This window comes from Calonectris borealis, chromosome 16 (assembly GCF_964195595.1).
Source record: "Calonectris borealis chromosome 16, bCalBor7.hap1.2, whole genome shotgun sequence".
Lineage (NCBI taxonomy): Eukaryota > Metazoa > Chordata > Aves > Procellariiformes > Procellariidae > Calonectris > Calonectris borealis.
The window spans coordinates 20,462,125-20,481,255 of NC_134327.1; the positions used below are offsets into that span (position 1 = coordinate 20,462,125).

At 42.5% G+C, this 19,131-nt stretch overlaps 1 protein-coding gene across 8 annotated transcripts in view; it reads right to left on the reverse strand.

Annotated features, from left to right (window-relative positions):
• XPO6 (exportin 6) overlaps window positions 1-19,131 on the reverse strand; it is a 56,420-nt gene that overhangs the window by 19,698 nt on the left and 17,591 nt on the right. For 4 of the 8 annotated variants that reach the window (XM_075165857.1, XM_075165853.1, XM_075165852.1 and 1 more), the window contains exons 3-10: window positions 18,699-18,811; window positions 15,448-15,645; window positions 12,642-12,801; window positions 12,153-12,230; window positions 6,289-6,742; window positions 6,149-6,178; window positions 2,749-2,875; window positions 1,854-1,963 (exon numbers count right to left, since the gene is read on the reverse strand). In XM_075165857.1, the coding sequence (XP_075021958.1) occupies window positions 1,854-1,963; window positions 2,749-2,875; window positions 6,149-6,178; window positions 6,289-6,742; window positions 12,153-12,230; window positions 12,642-12,801; window positions 15,448-15,645; window positions 18,699-18,811 (1,270 nt within the window). The remainder of the gene's footprint in view (window positions 1-1,853; window positions 1,964-2,748; window positions 2,876-6,148; window positions 6,179-6,288; window positions 6,743-12,152; window positions 12,231-12,641; window positions 12,802-15,447; window positions 15,646-18,698; window positions 18,812-19,131) is intronic. The other 4 variants (XM_075165856.1, XM_075165854.1, XM_075165859.1 and 1 more) reach the window with 1 other exon arrangement.

Sequence of the window (19,131 nt, forward strand, 5' to 3'; positions counted from 1 at the left end):
TACTTGTTTTGCTATCCTCTTTCCCTACACTGTTAGTAAATGAATTCCTCTGAAACAGTGCCAGCACTTTTCCCACTTGCACTCTAACACTAAAGGCATGTCACTGAAAGATATATTTTTACCTCTCAGGAGCTATGCAGCTGGGACAGAGCACAGAAGATCCTCCTTCTCATTGATCACTTAAGAATAATGCCAAGCTGCAAAATCAGCACAGAGCCACCCGAGCATGCAATCATTCCTGGTGACACAACGCCAAAGTTTGGGGATTTTGAGGGGGTTTGGTTTGATTGTTTGTTTTAAAAACCTCCTTTCTCAAAATAGCTGGGGTCTGATGCAAAAAGTCATGTTCTTCTCTAGGTGAGATCGGCTTGGAAAATTAGGCATTAGCATACACTAACAGAGATGCAGAGCATGATGCAATCCAAGTGTCAGACTAGTCAGCTGTGTCACTAGCTAAGCAGCTGAAAGCTGTCTGTGCAAGGTGGCTGAATTACCATCCTTCCCGTAACCGCATGACATAACTCTGGATTTGGCAATTTATCCAGTAGTAAAAGTTGTAATGTGTACAAAATGCAAAGTTTATAAACCACAGAACAGGAAACTTCATCTGTGCTCTTGTGGTGTAACCACTCCCAGACTGTCAAACTGCAGCGTTTACACATCTGAGAGCACGAGGAAGTTGTAGCTATAGAAGTTGTCACTAAGGACAGGTAGTTCTGACAAAACAGTACAAGCTTCGACCACTTACATGATTTTTTTTTGTTTGTTTATAGTCTGAAACATCTCCTAGAGAGACAGCAATTGTTTGTTTCAATTTTCCCCGTAACAAACTATTTGACACAGAGATAACACGCATTACAGGCACATTAGCCAGATAAAGAAAAGGAGCAGAACGCCAAGGCAGAGTTCAACAGCATTAGGTAGAGAGCAGCAACTTAGGAACAAACTATAACAAAGTTCAAATGCAAATACCTATAGCTGAGAAATTTTAAAAAAAAACACAGTTCCCACACTGAAAGGAAGAGATCTGCCTGGTGTAAGCTAGTTCCACGTTTGCTCTTTGTGGTTATGATGCCAGGCTGTCTTTCAAAAAACCAACCGCTTATATTTAGTGTGTTCAAGGGAAAGAAGCTTCCTTCTGCACTTAGCGGAACGTAATATGGCACAAGCCATGGCACTTTTAAGCCTCCAAAAGTTGAACAAGACACCAGTATATTCACCAGATTTTTAAAATGGCAGCAAAGGGACTTTTATCAGAAGAGAGCCACCCATTTCAGGATTCAGTATCTACAAAGGAAGAGCTGCCAACCACCGCTGCAATTGATACACAAAACCAGCATCAGAGGTAAGCAAGTGGAACTTTTAACTCCAAACACAGCCTCATCAATATTTCTCAGAAACACATCCTCCATTTAAACAGGAATTTTAAAATCCTAATTAAATGAAGATTTTTTCCTAATTCATTAATTAGTTGTATGAGCTGTGTGAACACTTACTAGGCAACTTACTCTGTAGTCTCCTCCTCTAATATGTGCTAAAGGGTGCTCTAAAATTTGCTAAAATGTGTTACAGTTCTATTTTAGACTGCAAAGCTTTCCTCCTCTGGCTGCTAGGTTCACACACAACATATGTAAGTGACAGTTTTTCTACCCTAACTTGCTCAGTTTGAATTCTTTTGAGTAAGTGCGAGACATTGAAGTCTACACTTTCTATACTTTATGATTTTAGAAAAAGAAAGGACTCAACCACATACGAAGTTGGAGTAAGCAGTAGCTTATTTCTCACAGGCCTTCCATGGAGACCATGAAGTCTCTTTGCAGCCGTCACATCCTGACAGCTTCCCAACTGCTCACCTGTTGAGTACTGCTTCTTTGTCTGCCAGACGACTTTTAATTTTGCTAGTCAGATAGTCCAAGAAGAGCGTCCAGATGTCTAAGCAAGAAAAGTAACCTTCATGCGTAGGCTGAAATACACCAAAATTCACAATGAATATTGCAGGCTATGGTAAGATTGTTTTCACACAATGAAAATACGAGTTAGCATGCACTTCAACCCATGAGAACTTCTTGCTTTATTGAAAAGTTTCTAGGAGGTCACTGAAGAGATTTATAGCTGTTAAAAAGATGAACAAGAGCTTTAGCACAAGGGTGGGAACCCAGGAATTACAAGGCTGGTCTCAGCATTAACCCATCTCATGGCTTGCTGCTTCCAGCATTTTATAAATCTGCCTCCTTGTCATTATTCACACATGGTGGTAGGTAGGGCTGAGCTGCTTTGTGACAGCTTCTACAGCAAGGTAACACGTACCAAAAGCCACAGGGTTGGGTTTTTTTAATACTAAAACTAAAAGTTACAAGAAAAGCCTCAGATACAGTAAAAGCAGTAGATTCAGGAGAAAGAAAAGCATCCCCAAACTGAAAACAAGCAAGCTAGAGAAGTTTTTCCAGATAACGTTGTCCCTTCCAAGGACCAGTAAAAAAAAATAAAAGCAGAAGCAAAGCTAAACACCAGACAAGCTGTTCTTGCAAGGTAACTACATGTGACCACCGTCTCCAACTAAATCCAAGAGCACATTAAGCCATTTCCAAGTCCCTAGTACTACTGGGGAAGTGCCAGTAAGACAAGTTAATTGTTTTTTTCTGGGCTAACTTTAGGTATCAACTTCACTGGGGAAAACGAGCTACCCCTGCTGTACAAGACAACAGAACAGAGAACAGACCGAGGAAAAACGATGTTGCAGGGCCGTACCTGATGAAAAGTGTATTTGAACAACAGTGCCAGAAATTCAACCACGGGGAACTGGGAGTAGGATTCGATTCTTCGTAGGTGGACGCTCACGAAGAGACGGAGAAAGTCCGTAAACTTCTCAATGTAGCTACGAGGGAAAGAAGAAAACACAACTGAGAAAACAAGAAGAGTGCCACAAGTGAAAGCAATTTCATTGAAATAGTGATAAAATTCACTCAAAATCCTTTCATTAAAAAGAAATTACAATTAACAGCCAGTAGAACAATTAAAATAAAGCCCTGCAACAATTACCTACAGGACGGGCAACCCTTCATTCCATTAACACCTGAAACAGCAGAAAAGACAGTCTAGTCAAAAGCAACTTTAATATTCAGATAAATATAACTGAGTTCAATCAGGCCTGCAAATAAGCGCAATCCCCCCCCACCCTAGAGAAATAAGTATTTAATAGCAAGGGTCATCTTACTGATGTAGATAGGATTAGTCAAATAAACCGTACCACTGAGGAATTCAGCTGGAAGCAAGAAGTTAATGCAGGAGTTAGCGATACACATGTTAAATTTACACAAGGTAGTGGGAGAGCCACGGAGTCGAGAGCTAGAAAGGACAGTTTCTTCTGCAGTGCAGATCAACTATCCCAAAGTTTCTGAACTGAGCCCAGGCTTTTGTGACAGAATTAGACTATGAAGACAAATCTTCCTCCAAAGCACAGGACCACTCAATGCTTGGAACCACACGAAGTGGAGATCCAAAAAGGAGCCTGCTACCAAAATTTCAGGGAGTCCAGCAAGAGCACGACCTTGGTGCAAGCACTGGTGAGTTCCTGAGTATGCGACTGGGGAAAAATTACAAAGACCACAGTGGAATAAGCTTTTATCATGGAATAAGATCATGCCCTGCGCAACTGAGCTTCATCAAGATTAGAAATCATCTTCGTATCTATCCATACAGAGAAGTGTAAATACTCCATCAGTATACAGGACCCATACATTCCAACATCATACACACACAGCAAGAGCTCTGGCGATCCAGTGACGAGGCGGGGTGTGTGCAGAGAAGCCCGTCCTTCCCATATGGTAAGAGCTCTAAAGTGCAAGAGTACTTCAAATTTTTCTATTAACTAAAAAGTTTAGCAAAGTTTCAGACACTCTTGAATGGTCTGGTTTTACCATGCTGCCTTGCTCTCACCCTCTGCAAACTCTTGATTTTTTGGGGGGGAAACCCCCACTCTTTCTAATGAAAACTCACTCAAGACTAGAAGCATTGCCAGCTAACAAAAAGCTGCAGCACTGTTGGTAATTACAAGCCTACAAAAAACACACAATACTTTGAATACGCAAGAAGATTTTTATTTGGCACTGCCTACTTGACAAGACATCACTAACCACGTCTGACCACTAACCAAACACTTCAAAAGTAAAGCTAGCAAAAAAATAAGTCCAGACCCAAACACTGCCTTCAATTTTTTTCATTTTTATTTTCTAAAGAGGCTCTGATCTGAGACCCGTGAAATTCTTACTTGGCCCCTAGCTCTGCCAGCCCCAAAGCCCCTCCTGCAACCACCACGCCATTGCTTGTGTCCTTACTAGCCATCTCCCACATTTTGGGGTCTTCAAGGTAAAGCCAAATGCAGACTGATTTTGTAACAGAACAAAAATAACAAGCACCACGAGAGGAAGGGAAAGGACAGACCCAGGCAAGCAGGTTCTGAAGATGGCAATCTACTACAAGTAGTTTCTTCAGTGCCAATTTTGTTTAGGATGTTGTTAGTCCAAGCCAGGATGACACTTCCATGTGGTAAGTTTCTTTAGTTTTGGACATAGAAGTATAGCTATGCCCTTAAGTGACAACAGGAAAATCCTCGTGTCCTTTTCCATGGAGAGGACAGAGTCAGCTCAGAGAAAGCTCCACTGCTCCAGAAGCCAGCTAGATTTTTGCAGTCTCCAGAACATCTGAGTTAATATCCCTATTTCAGACCTTAGCAATGAATGAAGAGGGGTCTCACAATTACAGACAGCAACAATCTCTGTGGATAGCACATCTAAGGAGCAGAACATAATACGGCAATACCATCTCTGTGAAGGCCAACGCAGCTACAGACCTTCCACAGTCTTGCCAGTGAAGGCTGCTTGCTCATGTTTTCCATAAAAGAAAGAACAAAGTTAAAAAAGGGACTGCGGGCTTCTAGGAGAGCTTTTCTGAAATCCAGAGTGTAACCCCTGGCTCTCTGTGCACATATCTTGTACGCAGAGGTGGCAGATTTCTACCATCCCACAACATGTCTTACTTCTAGGAAGCGAGTGATACCGAAGTCAGAGCAAGTTAGTCAAAAAATGAGCAAGTAGGGTTCACTGTTAAACAGAAGTCACAATTAATCTAGATTTACTCCCCCGAAGTTATACGTGTATCTAAAGACAAAGAAAAAGGAAGTTTTACAGAAGAAACATGCAAGTCATCTCTACTCTCTGGACCCACAGTTTTTTTCCTAAATTTGTTTTTTTTCTCCCAAGTGGGTATCAAAGAAAAACAACAAAAACCCCAAAAACCTCAAAAGCCTTGCTGCTGCATCTGGGAATAGAAATATTTTATACAGCAGCACCAGAAATTTATTTCCATCATCAAGTATCCGCAGCAAGATACTGAGCACATTCGCAGTTGCAACCGGTTTGCCACCGCCAGCACCAGCCTCCGCGTGGCACGCTCGCCCAGCGGGCCTGCAACGAGAGGCGGCATCAAGTCGTCACCTCTTCCACCACCCTGCCAACACATGGATTCAACCACTCAACACAACAGCAAGACAAGTCTCACTTTCCTACAAGTAGGAATATCCAATATAAAAGAGTGGAGCTGTTTTAGGCAACAAGGACGGTAATAACTTTCTGGAAAATGGCAATACGCAGCCTCCCAAGGTGCTGCCACTTCCCTGCTGCCTCCAGTCAAGCATGCCAGACAGCCTCTGCGGCGGAGCCATTCACCGCTCTGCGAATGGAGCTCCCCAAGCTGTCTTTGGTGGTCTTTGAAAATGAGAAAAGTAAAAATAAAAAAGCAATCAGAAATTGTCAGGTCTCAATGAAGGGTAGGAAACTACTACTTCTATTTTCTTTCAAGTCATGACTCGCAGAATATCTACCCACTCTTTGTATGTCTGAGTTTAAGCAGAGAAGGCAGATACCGACCAGGAAAGGGAATACTGCAATGCCTTTACCTCACTGAGCCTCTTCTGTTTTCTGTTACAACTGAATGAAGGGCAGGTTCAGCTCTTGTGCCACCTCAGACCTGCAGTCAAACAGTAACGAACGGGGGAAAGGGGGGAAGAGGACAGGAAAGAATACAAACCTGTGCCACCACGGTCCCTTAGCAAACTCAGCCCCTTACCAGAACCTTACCTGCGGGCACCTACCTTTCTGCCTGTCTCCCCCAGCACAGTACTCTGAAAAAAAGGCGATTAGACACACCATGCATGACCACAAAATAGTAAAGACAGTCCTTTAGAAAGCAAGAGGCCCTAGCACAGCTACTTAGCTGTTTGGTTGCTCTTACCTTTCATCCAGTTCCTCTAGCCGGCTCTTCACCGTATGGGCGTTGTTCTCCTTGGTAATCTTCTGCAGGAGGTAGAAAGTCTGCTGGAACATCCGTAGCAAATACTCTTCGAACTCCATAGGCACGCAGTTCTTAGACATCAGTTCATTGATGCAAGACATAGCCAAGACGCCAAGTCGGCCACGCTCCTGTCCCAACACCGAGTTCTGGCTGCTGCCGTTGACAGAAGACATCTTCCGAACGCGGGTGTCGCAGCCAAAGCGAGCAAAGTGGAAAATGGTGGTGAGGAGTGACGGGGTGATGCTAGTAGACAAAGGGATCCAGCTGAAGAGGTGTGCCAGGCACTCCAGTGCCAGGGAACATATATATTCACTTTCTGTATCAAGGATGGGGATTGGCTGGTTCAATAATTTGGCCGCACTGGGACTCTGCAACAGGCTACTTAACAGGTCACCTAGGAAACAAAGCACACATCTGCATTATAAATCAGGGCAATTACCTTCAAATGGTGCAACTGCCAGCCCCAGCTATAAAGCAAAAGCCATCAGAGCCTCTGGCACTCAGCAAGTTAGTGTACAAAGATTTGTCCAAGATGAACTAGCGAATTTTGTATTCTGGAATTTTCTGAACCTTTGTTCACACGATAATAGCAATGCCACGTGGTGTATTTTAGGAATTTATTGTAAAACTCACTCCCCTCACAAGGTCAAGCATCCTTGATGTCAGCTTGCGCAAGTTCTCTGGCACATCCATGTTACACTGAACCTTGGCAGAGTTGCTTCTGCTTCCATACGACAGCTTGTGGATGATGTCAGAGCAGAGGTTCCGATAAGCCTACTTAGTACGGTACCTTTTCTCAGTGACCAAAAGCCCACGGCAGGCACAGATGACATTCCCCAGTCTCCAACCACTCGCATCACAAAGGCTTCCCAAGCCAGGCGGGGTTTGAAGAATCCTGCACAGCCTCAGGATTTGTCCTGATGAACTTACCCAGTCACCAACTGAAGCCACATAAAAATATTTGCAACATCCTGTGACAGAGTTCCACAGCTTAACTGTACATCGTGTAAAGACGTGTTTTATTTGGGGCCTGTCAGCTGCTAGTTTCTTTTCCTACCTCCTGTACCCAACAAGGGAAGAGAAATAACCGCTTTCCATTCACCTTCTACATGTGACTCAATAGGTTCCTATTGCAGCTCCTCACCCTCAATTTCTTTGAGAGAATGAAGAGTACTGCTTTTCTTGTTACTTACATGGAAGCCATTCAATACCCTCAATCATCTTTACTGCCCTTCTACAAAGCTTTCATTTCTACTCTACGCTTATTGATATAGGAAGACCAGAACTGCAGCCACTATTCAAGGTGTAGATGAACCTCAATTCCATACAGCACCATAGCAGGTATCTAGTTTTGACTGCTACCGATCTGAATTTTTTGTAGAATGATCAGGTATAACGCTGAGAAGTTAATCCTGCATTCTGAAGGTGAGTTTGGAGCCCATGATTTGGCATGAGGTGAGTATTGCTCTCCTGCCCAAATGCAGGTTATACTTACCTGCATTGCATTTCACCTTCCATTTGCCTAGACACATGCAAGATCTTCCTGCGGGTCTTCAGTCATACCTTCTTTCTCACCATTCTGACCGTCTCAGTGCCATCAGCAAGTCTCCTCGTCTCTTTACTGAGCCTTTTTCCCAGTCTCTAACAAGTATGGCCATGAACACAGTCCCAAGCAGTACTCCACAGGTGACCTACCCCCTCATGGCAAGAGGGGACCATTTCCACTTACCTTTTATCTCCTACCTTCTAACCAATTAATCAACAGTGCAGAGACTCTCCTTATCCCTGATGGCCTTTGCTTTTTCAAAAGCTTTTAGCGAGAAGCCTTCCTGAAAGCTTTATGGAAATCCAAGCAGACTCCACCAGCTGGGCTGCCCTTCCCCACAGAAGCTGCCCACTAACTCGCAGGCTTCCACAGACCACATGCTGAAAACCTATTCACCTTCCCCAAGTTACTCAATATACTTCTCTTCCTCAAGTCCAAATAATCTCTTCACCTTTAGAAATCCACAGGCACTCGCTATGTTACAGAATTTAAAGTTCTTCCCAAAAAACCCAAGTAATTTTTTTTTTGAAAGTGAAATGACCCAACACACCAGCAGTATCAAAATAACAGATAGGATTTACTCAGCTATTTCCGAAGTACTCAGAAGCATGCAGGATGAACAGATTCCTCTTAACTCTCCGTTTTTCATCAAGATCGATGTCTTGCATCACTAAATTCATAACTCGCTGCCATACCTTATCGTTGTTTCCTTCTCCTCCGCTCCAGAAATTTAAGGCATCCTGCTACTTCAGCTGAATCAGATAACCCTGCGCTCAGTCTTAATATTAAAACAGCCCCCACGGTAACACTACAACCACACGTACGTTGCAGTGCAAGAGCTGCTTGCATTGTGCTTTTACATGCAGACATGCTTCTTTCAAATGGCCAGTTCAGCAAACTCCACAAAAATCAATGAAAATCAAAGATTCTCATCTTTTAATCCATCAACACCAGAAACTGTAAACTAGGTCCCTGTAACTCACAGCGGTTGGTCTGAGTGCTTCGCACCCAGTTAAGTTACCAAAGCTCAGAGTTTAAGGGATTTTAAGTTATATTTGATGTCTTTGCAAACAAAGTGATAAATTTACAGGATCAACTGCACTCATGCACAAGGAGAACACTCTCGGGAGGGGCTGGGATCAGGCTAGTTCTGCAGAAGTAAGCAGCAGCAAACACTTCTGTTACTCATTTGTTTACCGTACGTGAATGAATATGCCTAAGGACAGGATTCATCAAGTAAAGAGCTATAAATCATGCAAAGACAACATTTGGAGGCTGAGAGATTATTGCTGAGTAAATTCTATACTGATGCAATAACTCAAATGTTTCCCAACATAGGACATTATCAGAGTTCCTTTGCTTAAGTGATATGAGAAATGAGTTTAACATCGTCTTCAAGTGCTATTTAAAAATTATGCAAGACTTGCAAGTAACCATTTCACTTTGCTTCCCTGGGCAAAAAAAGGAAGCATAGATTTTCCAAGTTCCTAAAGAGATTTTGGCTCTGACAGAAGATATTAAACATTTATCGGGACTCTGAAGCTTATTTTGACTTTTGGAACACCTTTGATTTCACCTGAACGTAAGAAGAAAAAGAAGGTGGCTTCACCAGCAACAAAAAAGTTTAAGTGTCACCAGTAAACAGGAATATTCTGCTGCATGAATGAGACTCAAATGTAAAAATACGTGGGTAAAAAGATTTGGTCAGCTTACAGATTTCACAAATTTTAAGGACAGAGAAATAATTAACATCTCCAGTGCAGAATTTAATGGCAGAGTTTCACTAAACCCATGTTTGTCCCACAGTTCACCTTCCAAACACGTATTCATTTCTGCCTGCAAATAAAGACCGGTAGGTGTGCAAGGCCATGGCTGCCACTCACGACTTGTGTGTCCGGCTTTAAGTCCCGTAGGTTCTCCGTGTAAGCAACCCCATCAGTGCTCTTACACCACTCTGTGGAGCTTTCCACCGATCACATTGCCAAACAGTGACACAAGGGACATTTGGTTAATAAAGAAAGTAAAGAAAAAGAAGAGAGTCCTTCACAAAATACAGATGGTGAGCAAGCAGTGGACAAGAGGGAAGCACTCAGTGCTCTTCCTTTTGGACTTCAAGAACTTGAAGCACAACCAGTTTTAACAAGGAGAGAGTAGTTAAGCCAGAGTACAGAAAAAAAATCCCCACAGAACATTTCAAATAAACGAGTTTGCACAGGCGCGACCCAATGCAATTAAGCCTGAACTTCTAAAGGAACTGTCAGTCTTAATTACTAGCAATTATCTTGAAAATATGCTGTGTAAGAAGTTTGTTTGTTTGTTTTCCCTGAAAGGGGAGAAAGGAAAGACCCAGAACAGAAATGCAGCATTTCTGCATCTTTCACTTTGAGAAATATGATCTAAAGTCACCACGAGGGGATTGCACAGGTGGATGAAAAGCTGCCTCAGCACAAGCACCATCCAGCGATTCACCGAGGAACTGAGAGGACATCTCAAACAGGCTTCCCATCAGCCCAGAATTTGTTCCACTGGTTATTTTTTTTATTACAACTCTAGACAACAAAATAGATTTTCTGGGTTGTATCAGTTAAAGTTACTAGCACCTCAGAACAATCCAGTGTTAGTTTTTTCCAAGATAATTCTGGAACCAGCTGTTCACGGTGCCGTACCCTCTCCTGGAGGCATGGCCTTGGATGTGCCTGCATTAACCAACACCCGCTAGCGTGCACCTGGGCTCACCGAGCAATTCAGGCTGTTCTGTACAAACACAGCATCGTTCTTGGCCACTGAGGCACTTGCTCCCAACAGTTTGATACTAACATAAATCAGCTTTTTACCGTGGAAGGCCCCAATCTTACCCAACGTCGCACCAGAGTACTGAGGCTCTTGCTGCCAGGGTGGGTGAAGCTGGCACTCCTGCCCTCTCCAAGCAGCACGTTTGCTCTTGTCAAGCGATACTACAAGTTTTGTTCTTTTCTGTTAATGTTCTTTTTTTTTCTGCACTTTTGCTAGCTACAGCAAAATCCACCCCCCCAAAACCAAGGAAATATTTCTTCCCATTTAAGTTTATATTTTGTATATAAATATAAAAGTGTTTTAAGCTCTTCTACAGGAAAGAAGCACTTGAAATTCTGCTCAAACTTAAATGTGAAAGTCTTAACACTAACCAAAACATTAACAAAAGCTTATCACAGCCAGCTGTCTTAAGCTGACTAGTGCAATCTGGCCACAAGTGATCTGCAACTCTCAATTAACTGTTTAAGGTCCCAAAGACAAAAGGTACCTGATCCAATTGTGTTAACTCACAGAACACACTGCACCGAGCACAACTCGCCATCAGTACGACCCTGGAGAAAGAAATATCACATGCACAAGTGTTTCATCTTCTCCCTATGCACAACCGGGTATTAGAGGTTTCCAGACCCCAAGCCCTTCTTTTTCCTTGTTAAAAGCAGATACAGCCAAGATCAGACAACATATTGAGTTCACTGCATCATGGTATTTCTTCTTGCTTTGTTTTCCAAGAAGCAGGAACAAAGACACCACAACCTGCTGGACAATGCTTGGGTTAGCTGAAAGTAACAATGACCCACCTCACATCAAGGCACAAGAGAAACTGGTAGTCGTCAAGATCAGCGCTATGCCTGAGGTGACCCTATACATCTATCCCCTATTTAGCCTTAACAGGATAAGTGAAATATGTGCCAAGTACAAGGGCACAGAAATACATTCTCTATTTTGAAGGCAACTAAGCAATATATACGTAAATGAGTTTAGATCAGATAAACACCCACACAAAAGACTAACAGGAATAGGCAGAAAACAAACTTTCATAATATATATAAAAATATATATATAAAAACACAAAGTCCTAGCCACTTTTTCTTTTTTAGTTAGGGCTTCAGTTTTGCTCCACTCTGGCTTTTGATGTGCTTACAGCTAAAATTCATAGAGGATAATGCCAACTCACTGACATTAGAGCATTCTGCATTGACACTTCAGAAAGCTTTTCGCCATCTGAGGACAACAAGAAGCTACATGTGCACTTTTCAATGAGATGGCATTTTTAGTGGGGCACCCCCTCAGTGGAAATTGCTTCTTCATGTAAGGTTTGTCCTTCCGACCAGAAATTTGTTGGCCGATGAAAAGCTCTAGGAAAGGGTTATTACAAGAAGTTATTACAGTAAAGAAAGGAATCTATGCCTGATATTGCAAGTTTAAGTACATGGAAATATCATCTTGTAGCTTTAGCCATCCTTACCACTTTCTCCTGAAGTTGGGGATGGTGGTGGAGTGGCAGCAGTAACGCTGTGTTTGTCCCAGATGCTCTCCAAAATACCTGGCCAAAGAGACATTTTTCAGAACAGCCTACTAAAAGACAGATTGATCTAACAAACATACCGGAGACTGCAGGAGATCTTCAGTAGAAGACATCGTTAGTGCTTTGACAAGGAACATTGTCTTCTCTTAGTGAGCCCAAAGAAATTACCAAGTGCTTACACACACAATCTCAATCCCTCTTCATGAAGAGGGGGACATATGTAGCTATACATCTGCTCTGCTACACAAACTTGTTTCATAGTAAGCTGACCCAAATGCCTAAGGGCAGTGCTGAGCGTTCAAACTGCAGGAGCAGTCACTACATCATCCGCACGTTGCTTCGCTGAACCCAGAACGTGCAAGCTTGCTAGCATCTCAGGGATGGCGAAGGAGGACATTCGTTTCAATGCTGCAAGTGCCGTAATCGTACCTGTGAGGAGCCCAAGCACTGTTTGCACCTGGTCTAGGAGCAGCTTGCGTAGCTCTTCTTTCCGGGCTACGCTAAGATCTTCCCGTGGACATGCCAGTTCTTCCGAAGTAGTTTTCAACATGATCAGTCCCAGAGGAGTGGTCACTGGAGACTGAATTAACTGCGAAGAAAACACATGAATGCAACATGTGATGATAACATTCCGCAAAGCTATCAGCTGACAAACAGGGGATTAGTAACACTATTAGCAGTTTACAAGTGCTTCAAGGCTGAGGGAGTATCAGTTCCCACAGTCTGCAGTGCTGCATGTTGAGGGAAGAGAACTGCAAATATTCGATTTCCTGAGACATTAATCTACTATGTTGCAACAGTTCAAGTACCATGGGAATCCTTGGGGTTTCAAGAGAGCTTTCATAATGTCATTGCACACGTCCTCTGTTCCAGCATGTTTACCAGTAACAGTTTGTTCCTTCTGTTTACCGTCTTCTGCTGACATCATCACTTCTCAGAATTGCCTCAGCACCAGCCGTTTCACCACGTAACGTAACAGGGCTGCCGCTGCAGCCACGCTCAGGTCAGGAGCCCGCACCAGCAGCCAAGCAGTTTCCCATTGAAAAGCCCATTCCTCCCCATACGGACAAAAAGCTGCAGCCGATATCAGATGGCACCACAACACAGCTAAGGGATCTGACCTCTCCTTGCATCTCAAACTGCAAATCACATTTACCCTAAAAAGAGTAACCCCCACCACGTGCAGGAATCGGACTGGAGAAAGCAATCATTTTTGCCTTCATTAGCCACTGGGATATTAAAGACACATTCAAGTGGGACAAAGTTTTATTTTCAGCTGAAAGACAACACTGGTCTTCACTGTTGACCCGCAACATCCAGAACGATTTATGCACTACTCCCTCCGGGAGAAAAAAGTCTAAAGCCAATCACATTTACTACCACTAATCCTTGAAGTCATAAATTCTGTAATACAGGCTGACTTCCGTCCTAACCTCCCTGACCCACCAAACCAGAGACAGGCTGAGTTAACACTGCTGAGGCTACACAGTTTGGTGAAATACGTGGGGAAAAAGCCCATCTAAAAGCTCTTAGTCTAGATGTACATGAGCTTGGCTTTCGGAAAGGAAGCACGATGGCACAGGAGCAGACAGCTAAAGAATTAAATGAAATACAAAACTTGTTAGTAAGCTGCAAAGAGACTGAACATCTTCTCTCATAGAGTATCTTCTGCCAGTACCAGGAAGTTTAGCAATACCACGCACTGGCACTTCACTAATGTTAAATTTTATACCTCTAAGTAGCACTTTCTATGTAGAATTACTGTTTTTGCACAATGACAATGCAATAGTCCAAGTTACTTTTCTTCTCCACCCCTCCAATGGTTCAGTAAAAGTTTTAGAGAATACTCAGAGTGCTGGGATACAAGAATCAAACAGTTGCTTCAAATGATCTCAGAAGAAAGTCTTGAGACAGGACTCATCTGCAACTCTAAAAGCAAGTTATTCTGCTGCTGTGTTACTCTTCACTATTTTGAGGTCTTGGAGTTCAGTATTAGTGTTTTTCTTCCACTTTCTCTGAACATTTTTGGAAGGTGTCTGCTATAGAAATTAATTTATAGGAACATTTTCCTCCGCAGCTGAGTTGACAAAGAGAGGCTTAAGGAAAAATAGATACCCAAAGTGGGCTCTGCAATCACTTAAGATAACCTCCAAAGTGCTAGAAAAGCAAGTACAAGCTCAGAATGCATTTCACTTCAGATCCAGGTGAAATGAAAGCCAAAACTGCAAGTGTAGACAGTTGTCTCAGTACTTATTGTCAAATTGACAATTCAGGAAAAAATTGCAGCATGTCACACTGCGTGACCTCAGAAAGCTATCTGAAAAGAGATTACACCAGTTAGTAACAAGCTCTGTAGGCCAAGTTAGCATTTTTTAGATTTTGCAATTAATACTAGATCCATTTGTCTTAACAAATAGATTCCTGGCACTCAAAGACTTTGATTTATTTAAGTAACTGTCTTGTGGCTTGGCTGTGGGCATAGCTGCATTCAAATCACGTAATTATGTCAGCAGAAAAAGACTGTGCAGCCCTTCCGTTTACACTCAGCCTCTTTAAGCCGATTATGAACAATTTTAAGAGAACTGGAAACAAAGCACTCAAACCAAAGGAGGAGGTTTGCACTAGCCTAGTTAGGCTCCTAGTTAGGCAGTGAGCTGTTAGCCTGGCTCAGGCTTCACTGTGAAGGTGCTGAATTACAACCAACGTTCAAACTAAGGGCACTGTCTCTGCCAGGATCCTCAAATACAGACTCTAGACTTCCTGCCAGAGCCCTCTTCAACACCCCAACAACGCTCCATCAGTGACTTTACATGATGAGGTACAAAGACTTCAGGGTATCTTTGGCTATTAGGTGAAAAATCTCCAACAGCTACATTCAGAAACTTTGCTTTTAAGAATCATCCAGAAATGCATCTAGAGTTTTACTGACTTTTTTCTTGAAAGAACCACCCACAACCCCTACATTTTCAACAACTACTCCTAAGTATTTAAAATTCAAAGTGCAGTTGATACTTGTTGCATAGTATTGTTCCTTTGTCTTATAAGGCTTATAAGACTAGAAAGAAATGTAGCATGTAGGAAGCTAGGGGTTATTTGCAAAGTTAAAGGAAAAGGAATTTAAAAAGCAACTTTGTTTTTCATGTAATTATTTAATCTTCGTCAAGGGAAGTCACTACTCAAGGAAAGAACGTCCCTCTGTGAATGAAACCAAGTTTTCCCTTTAGAAACTTCTTACCTGCAAGATGTTAGTGAAAAAGTCATGGTAGAACATTGGCCAGTCTTGCCGGCCAATATCCACAATGACTTTGCAGAGTTTGTTCCTGATGAAGTAAGGCAGAGTTTTATGGTGAGCCAGAAGGAGCTTGGGCAGGCAGCTGCGGATCTCCATTTTGTCTTGAGATGGGACCCCAAGCCACATCTTATTGATTAGGTTCTGGAAAAGAAACAGACCTCCTGAATGAGCTCATCTTAGACATGCCTCGTTGAAGTTACACAGCGAGAGGACACGGACACGTAACGCAGGGACAGAGCACCGGGCAGAGCTGTCGCATCTTAAGCCCCAGGTTGCCCTGGCTGACACGACGCACAGGCCGGGCAAAGGCTATAGCTTTCAGTCCATCCAAGCGTCGTCCGTTAAAAACTTAAGCCTCTACATTTAATGTAGTTCAACCTTCTCTGCTACCACGGGCAGACCTGTAGATATGGAAAAAAGCAGGAAGTAGCAGGCTAAACAGAAGATGTTTCTCTCCTTCGAGCTCTGGGCAAAGAGCTGAAATTTAAGATGCTTTAACTGCTCAGCAGTCCAGTACCAACCCTGGCATCTTTAACAACGTGTAGAGGTGAGTGTGTGCAAACCAAGCTAGGCAGAACAAGAGCAGCTTAATAGAGGGCAAACCCTGCACCAGCAACTAACTTGGAACAAGCTTTGCAATGGGGTACTCGGGCAGCTGAAGACAGTGATGGCTCAACTGCTGAGCAAAACTCATTGAGCTTGTCTCTTACAAGCCACACAGTGTACAGGGATGAGCCCAAAAACCCACCTCCACCACAAGAATATCAGATTTGTAGAAGCCCTCCAATATTAGAGCTTCACAAAAGATGGGTTTCAATGCCCCAGAAATTGCTACCAATCTCTCTTTGAACACACCATCATTTCTATTTACTGACAAGTGACAGCAACCAGCACGTTACCATTTTAACTGGGTTTGGGTCAAGCAGAACTAGTTGGCATGCATATAAAGTATTTCCACTATCTTTTAACCCTGGACACCTAGATTTTCCCCTTTAAAGGGGGAAGCATAGCCTTGTATGAAGCAGAAGAAAAAAAAAAAAAGAGGGAAAGTAAGTTTAGTTTTATAAGACTTTGATGCCACCCGGGTCTCCTGAAGCTAAGCTGGAAGGTGGCCATCGGAGTGACTACCTTGCAGTGACAGGGCACCACTTTAACAGAAAGCTTTTAGGCCACTTAAAGCCAGACAAAATCCCTAAGAAGGCAGAGTTGCAAATTGCTTTCCTGCCACGCTACGATCCCATTTAGGGGCTCTGGAGCATTAGGAGCTGAGCCTCTCGGGATAACTCACTGAGGAGGCCTGCTACTGAGGCAACGTCTGTACCCATCTGCAGGCACATAGCTTGGAGAACCCAAACGCAGGAGATATCGCAAAGTGGTTTGTTGCAGAAAAAGGAAGATTATTTATGGTCAAAGCAGATCCAATTTACAGTACAGACATACTGTACAGAGGTACCAGTTCACAGTGTAGAGGTACAGAGGTATATTTATACATTAAGCACCAAAAAGAGATCCAGAAGCATTGCTTAAAAACAACGATGACCCAACCAAACGAGAGTTCCTCGATGCAAATCCAGAACGAGAGTTTCAGAAGTCCCAATAAAACTGGAAGATGCTTTAGCTTTAATATTCATGCTTTAACGCCCACTGAGTTTTGTCCTACTCATTTGACCTGAAAGTGGCAGCTTTCTCCACCTATGAAGAGTTTTTGGGAAGATGTTCTTTTTATCAAAAGCAAGAAGTGAAAATGGTTCATCTGGAAGGGGGCCATGAGGATTTTTATTCCAGATCCACTTTTAACTTCCTAGACATTCTAGGAAATACAACACTTTCAGGAAGTTTTGGGAATGATCCTTGTGTTTATATACATGCTTTTACTGACATTCAGTACCCACAGACAGCTGACGACTGATGAGGTTGCAGAGTGCGACAGACCACGGCTATGAGGACCAGTCGAATGCGCAGCACTACAGTAGTCAACTTCGGAAATTCAAGCTCCTCGATGGAGAGATCCTCATCTCTCAGCTGAACTGTGGACTCATGTCCCTCACTTTACACTTGGACAGTGATTTCTTTGTTCTGCTTAGTTCCAGGCACAATTATTTTTTCAGTACTACTTCCCCCCGCCTCCAGAGAAGCAGAGGCTCAGTAATCAAATATGTTTTCCTCTTCATGAAAATCAGTTTAATTATTGCAGGCTGCTGCTGTGTGACATCCATCCCCAGAGCAGGGAACAACCCCCATACCATTTGTCATGATTACCCCTTTTTGAGAGGAAGGCAAACCAGATTCACTTTGCAGATTGAGTCCAGACTCCCTATGCAACCCCAGATAAATAACGTGAACGTTTTAAGTCAAGAAGTCAACAACAACGTGGATAATTTGTCAAAACAACACAACTTTAAAGAACAGAGTTGTTTGCTCTATCTAAAAAGCGGCCCACTGCAAAGGATATAAAACCCCTCTGATTTAGGAGCACAGCTCAGGCTGCCAACCCAGCCAAGAACACAACGCAGAGGCCACAAACGGACCAGGCTGAGGCGTGACATCGGCCAAGCCCCAGAATATTGTTAGGGAAAGACACCGCACTGGTCTCTGAGAAATCGGTTGATAAAACAGGCGTTCACTGAATATTGTTGTTTCTTCCAGTAGATACACAAATCAATATTTAGGCTTTTAACCGTAACTTCGTTCTTTTATAAATAGGTAAAGAGTGGGATGTGGTCTTCTAAAAGAGACCTCACCTCTACGACTAGCACATAAGCTTGCAGGATGTAGTTCAAGAGCATCAACCACAACTATGAGATGTCAGAAAAACAAAAGCAACTTTGTCTTCCCTCTTAGCATTAAAGTTTGCAGTAGCTAGTATCAGGTAATCATACACATCTTTCTGACCATAAAAAAAGCAATAACGCTCTTAAAAGCATTGTGCAGAAAACTCAAGCAGCCTCTGAAACTGTAGGTAATTTGTACTGAGAAATGCCAAGAAATTAATTCTTCAATTTGTGTACAAAGATTCATATTCTCCTACTCTTAGCCTGCTATTAAGCAACCTCTCTAGGAGAGAGCAATAAAAGCTTTATCACCGTACTTACTAGGACTGCCATTTTAGACAAACATTTTCAAATAAAATCGATTGCCATATAAAACTGCACCAGACAGAAAATGCACTAAGCAGGCAACAGTACACATCTTACCTCAAACACAGTCAAACTGTACATCATTACATAGTCGTTTCTCGTACTTGACAGGAAATAGAGGCAGAATCTCCAAGCTCCTATCTGCTGGGCAAAGTTATTTAAAAGCTCCTCTGAAAAAATAAAGTATTAAAAAATTACATTAAAATTCTTAAGCTGTAAACAAATCCATAACAATGTATACTGATAGCACAATAACATGTTCAGGGAATGACTCAAAGAACCTGGAAGAGGGGAAAAAAAATAAAAATCACACTTCAAAGTATTAAAGGCGATCTAACAACAGGCTTTAACAAAAACAAAATAGGTATGTCATTTTAGAATACAGTTTTGACGTAAATACTACACCAGACTAATAGCTGAATATTAAAACAAATCACACAAAAATTATATGACGAGCATTACCATTTTATCTATAAAAGCCCAATATTGG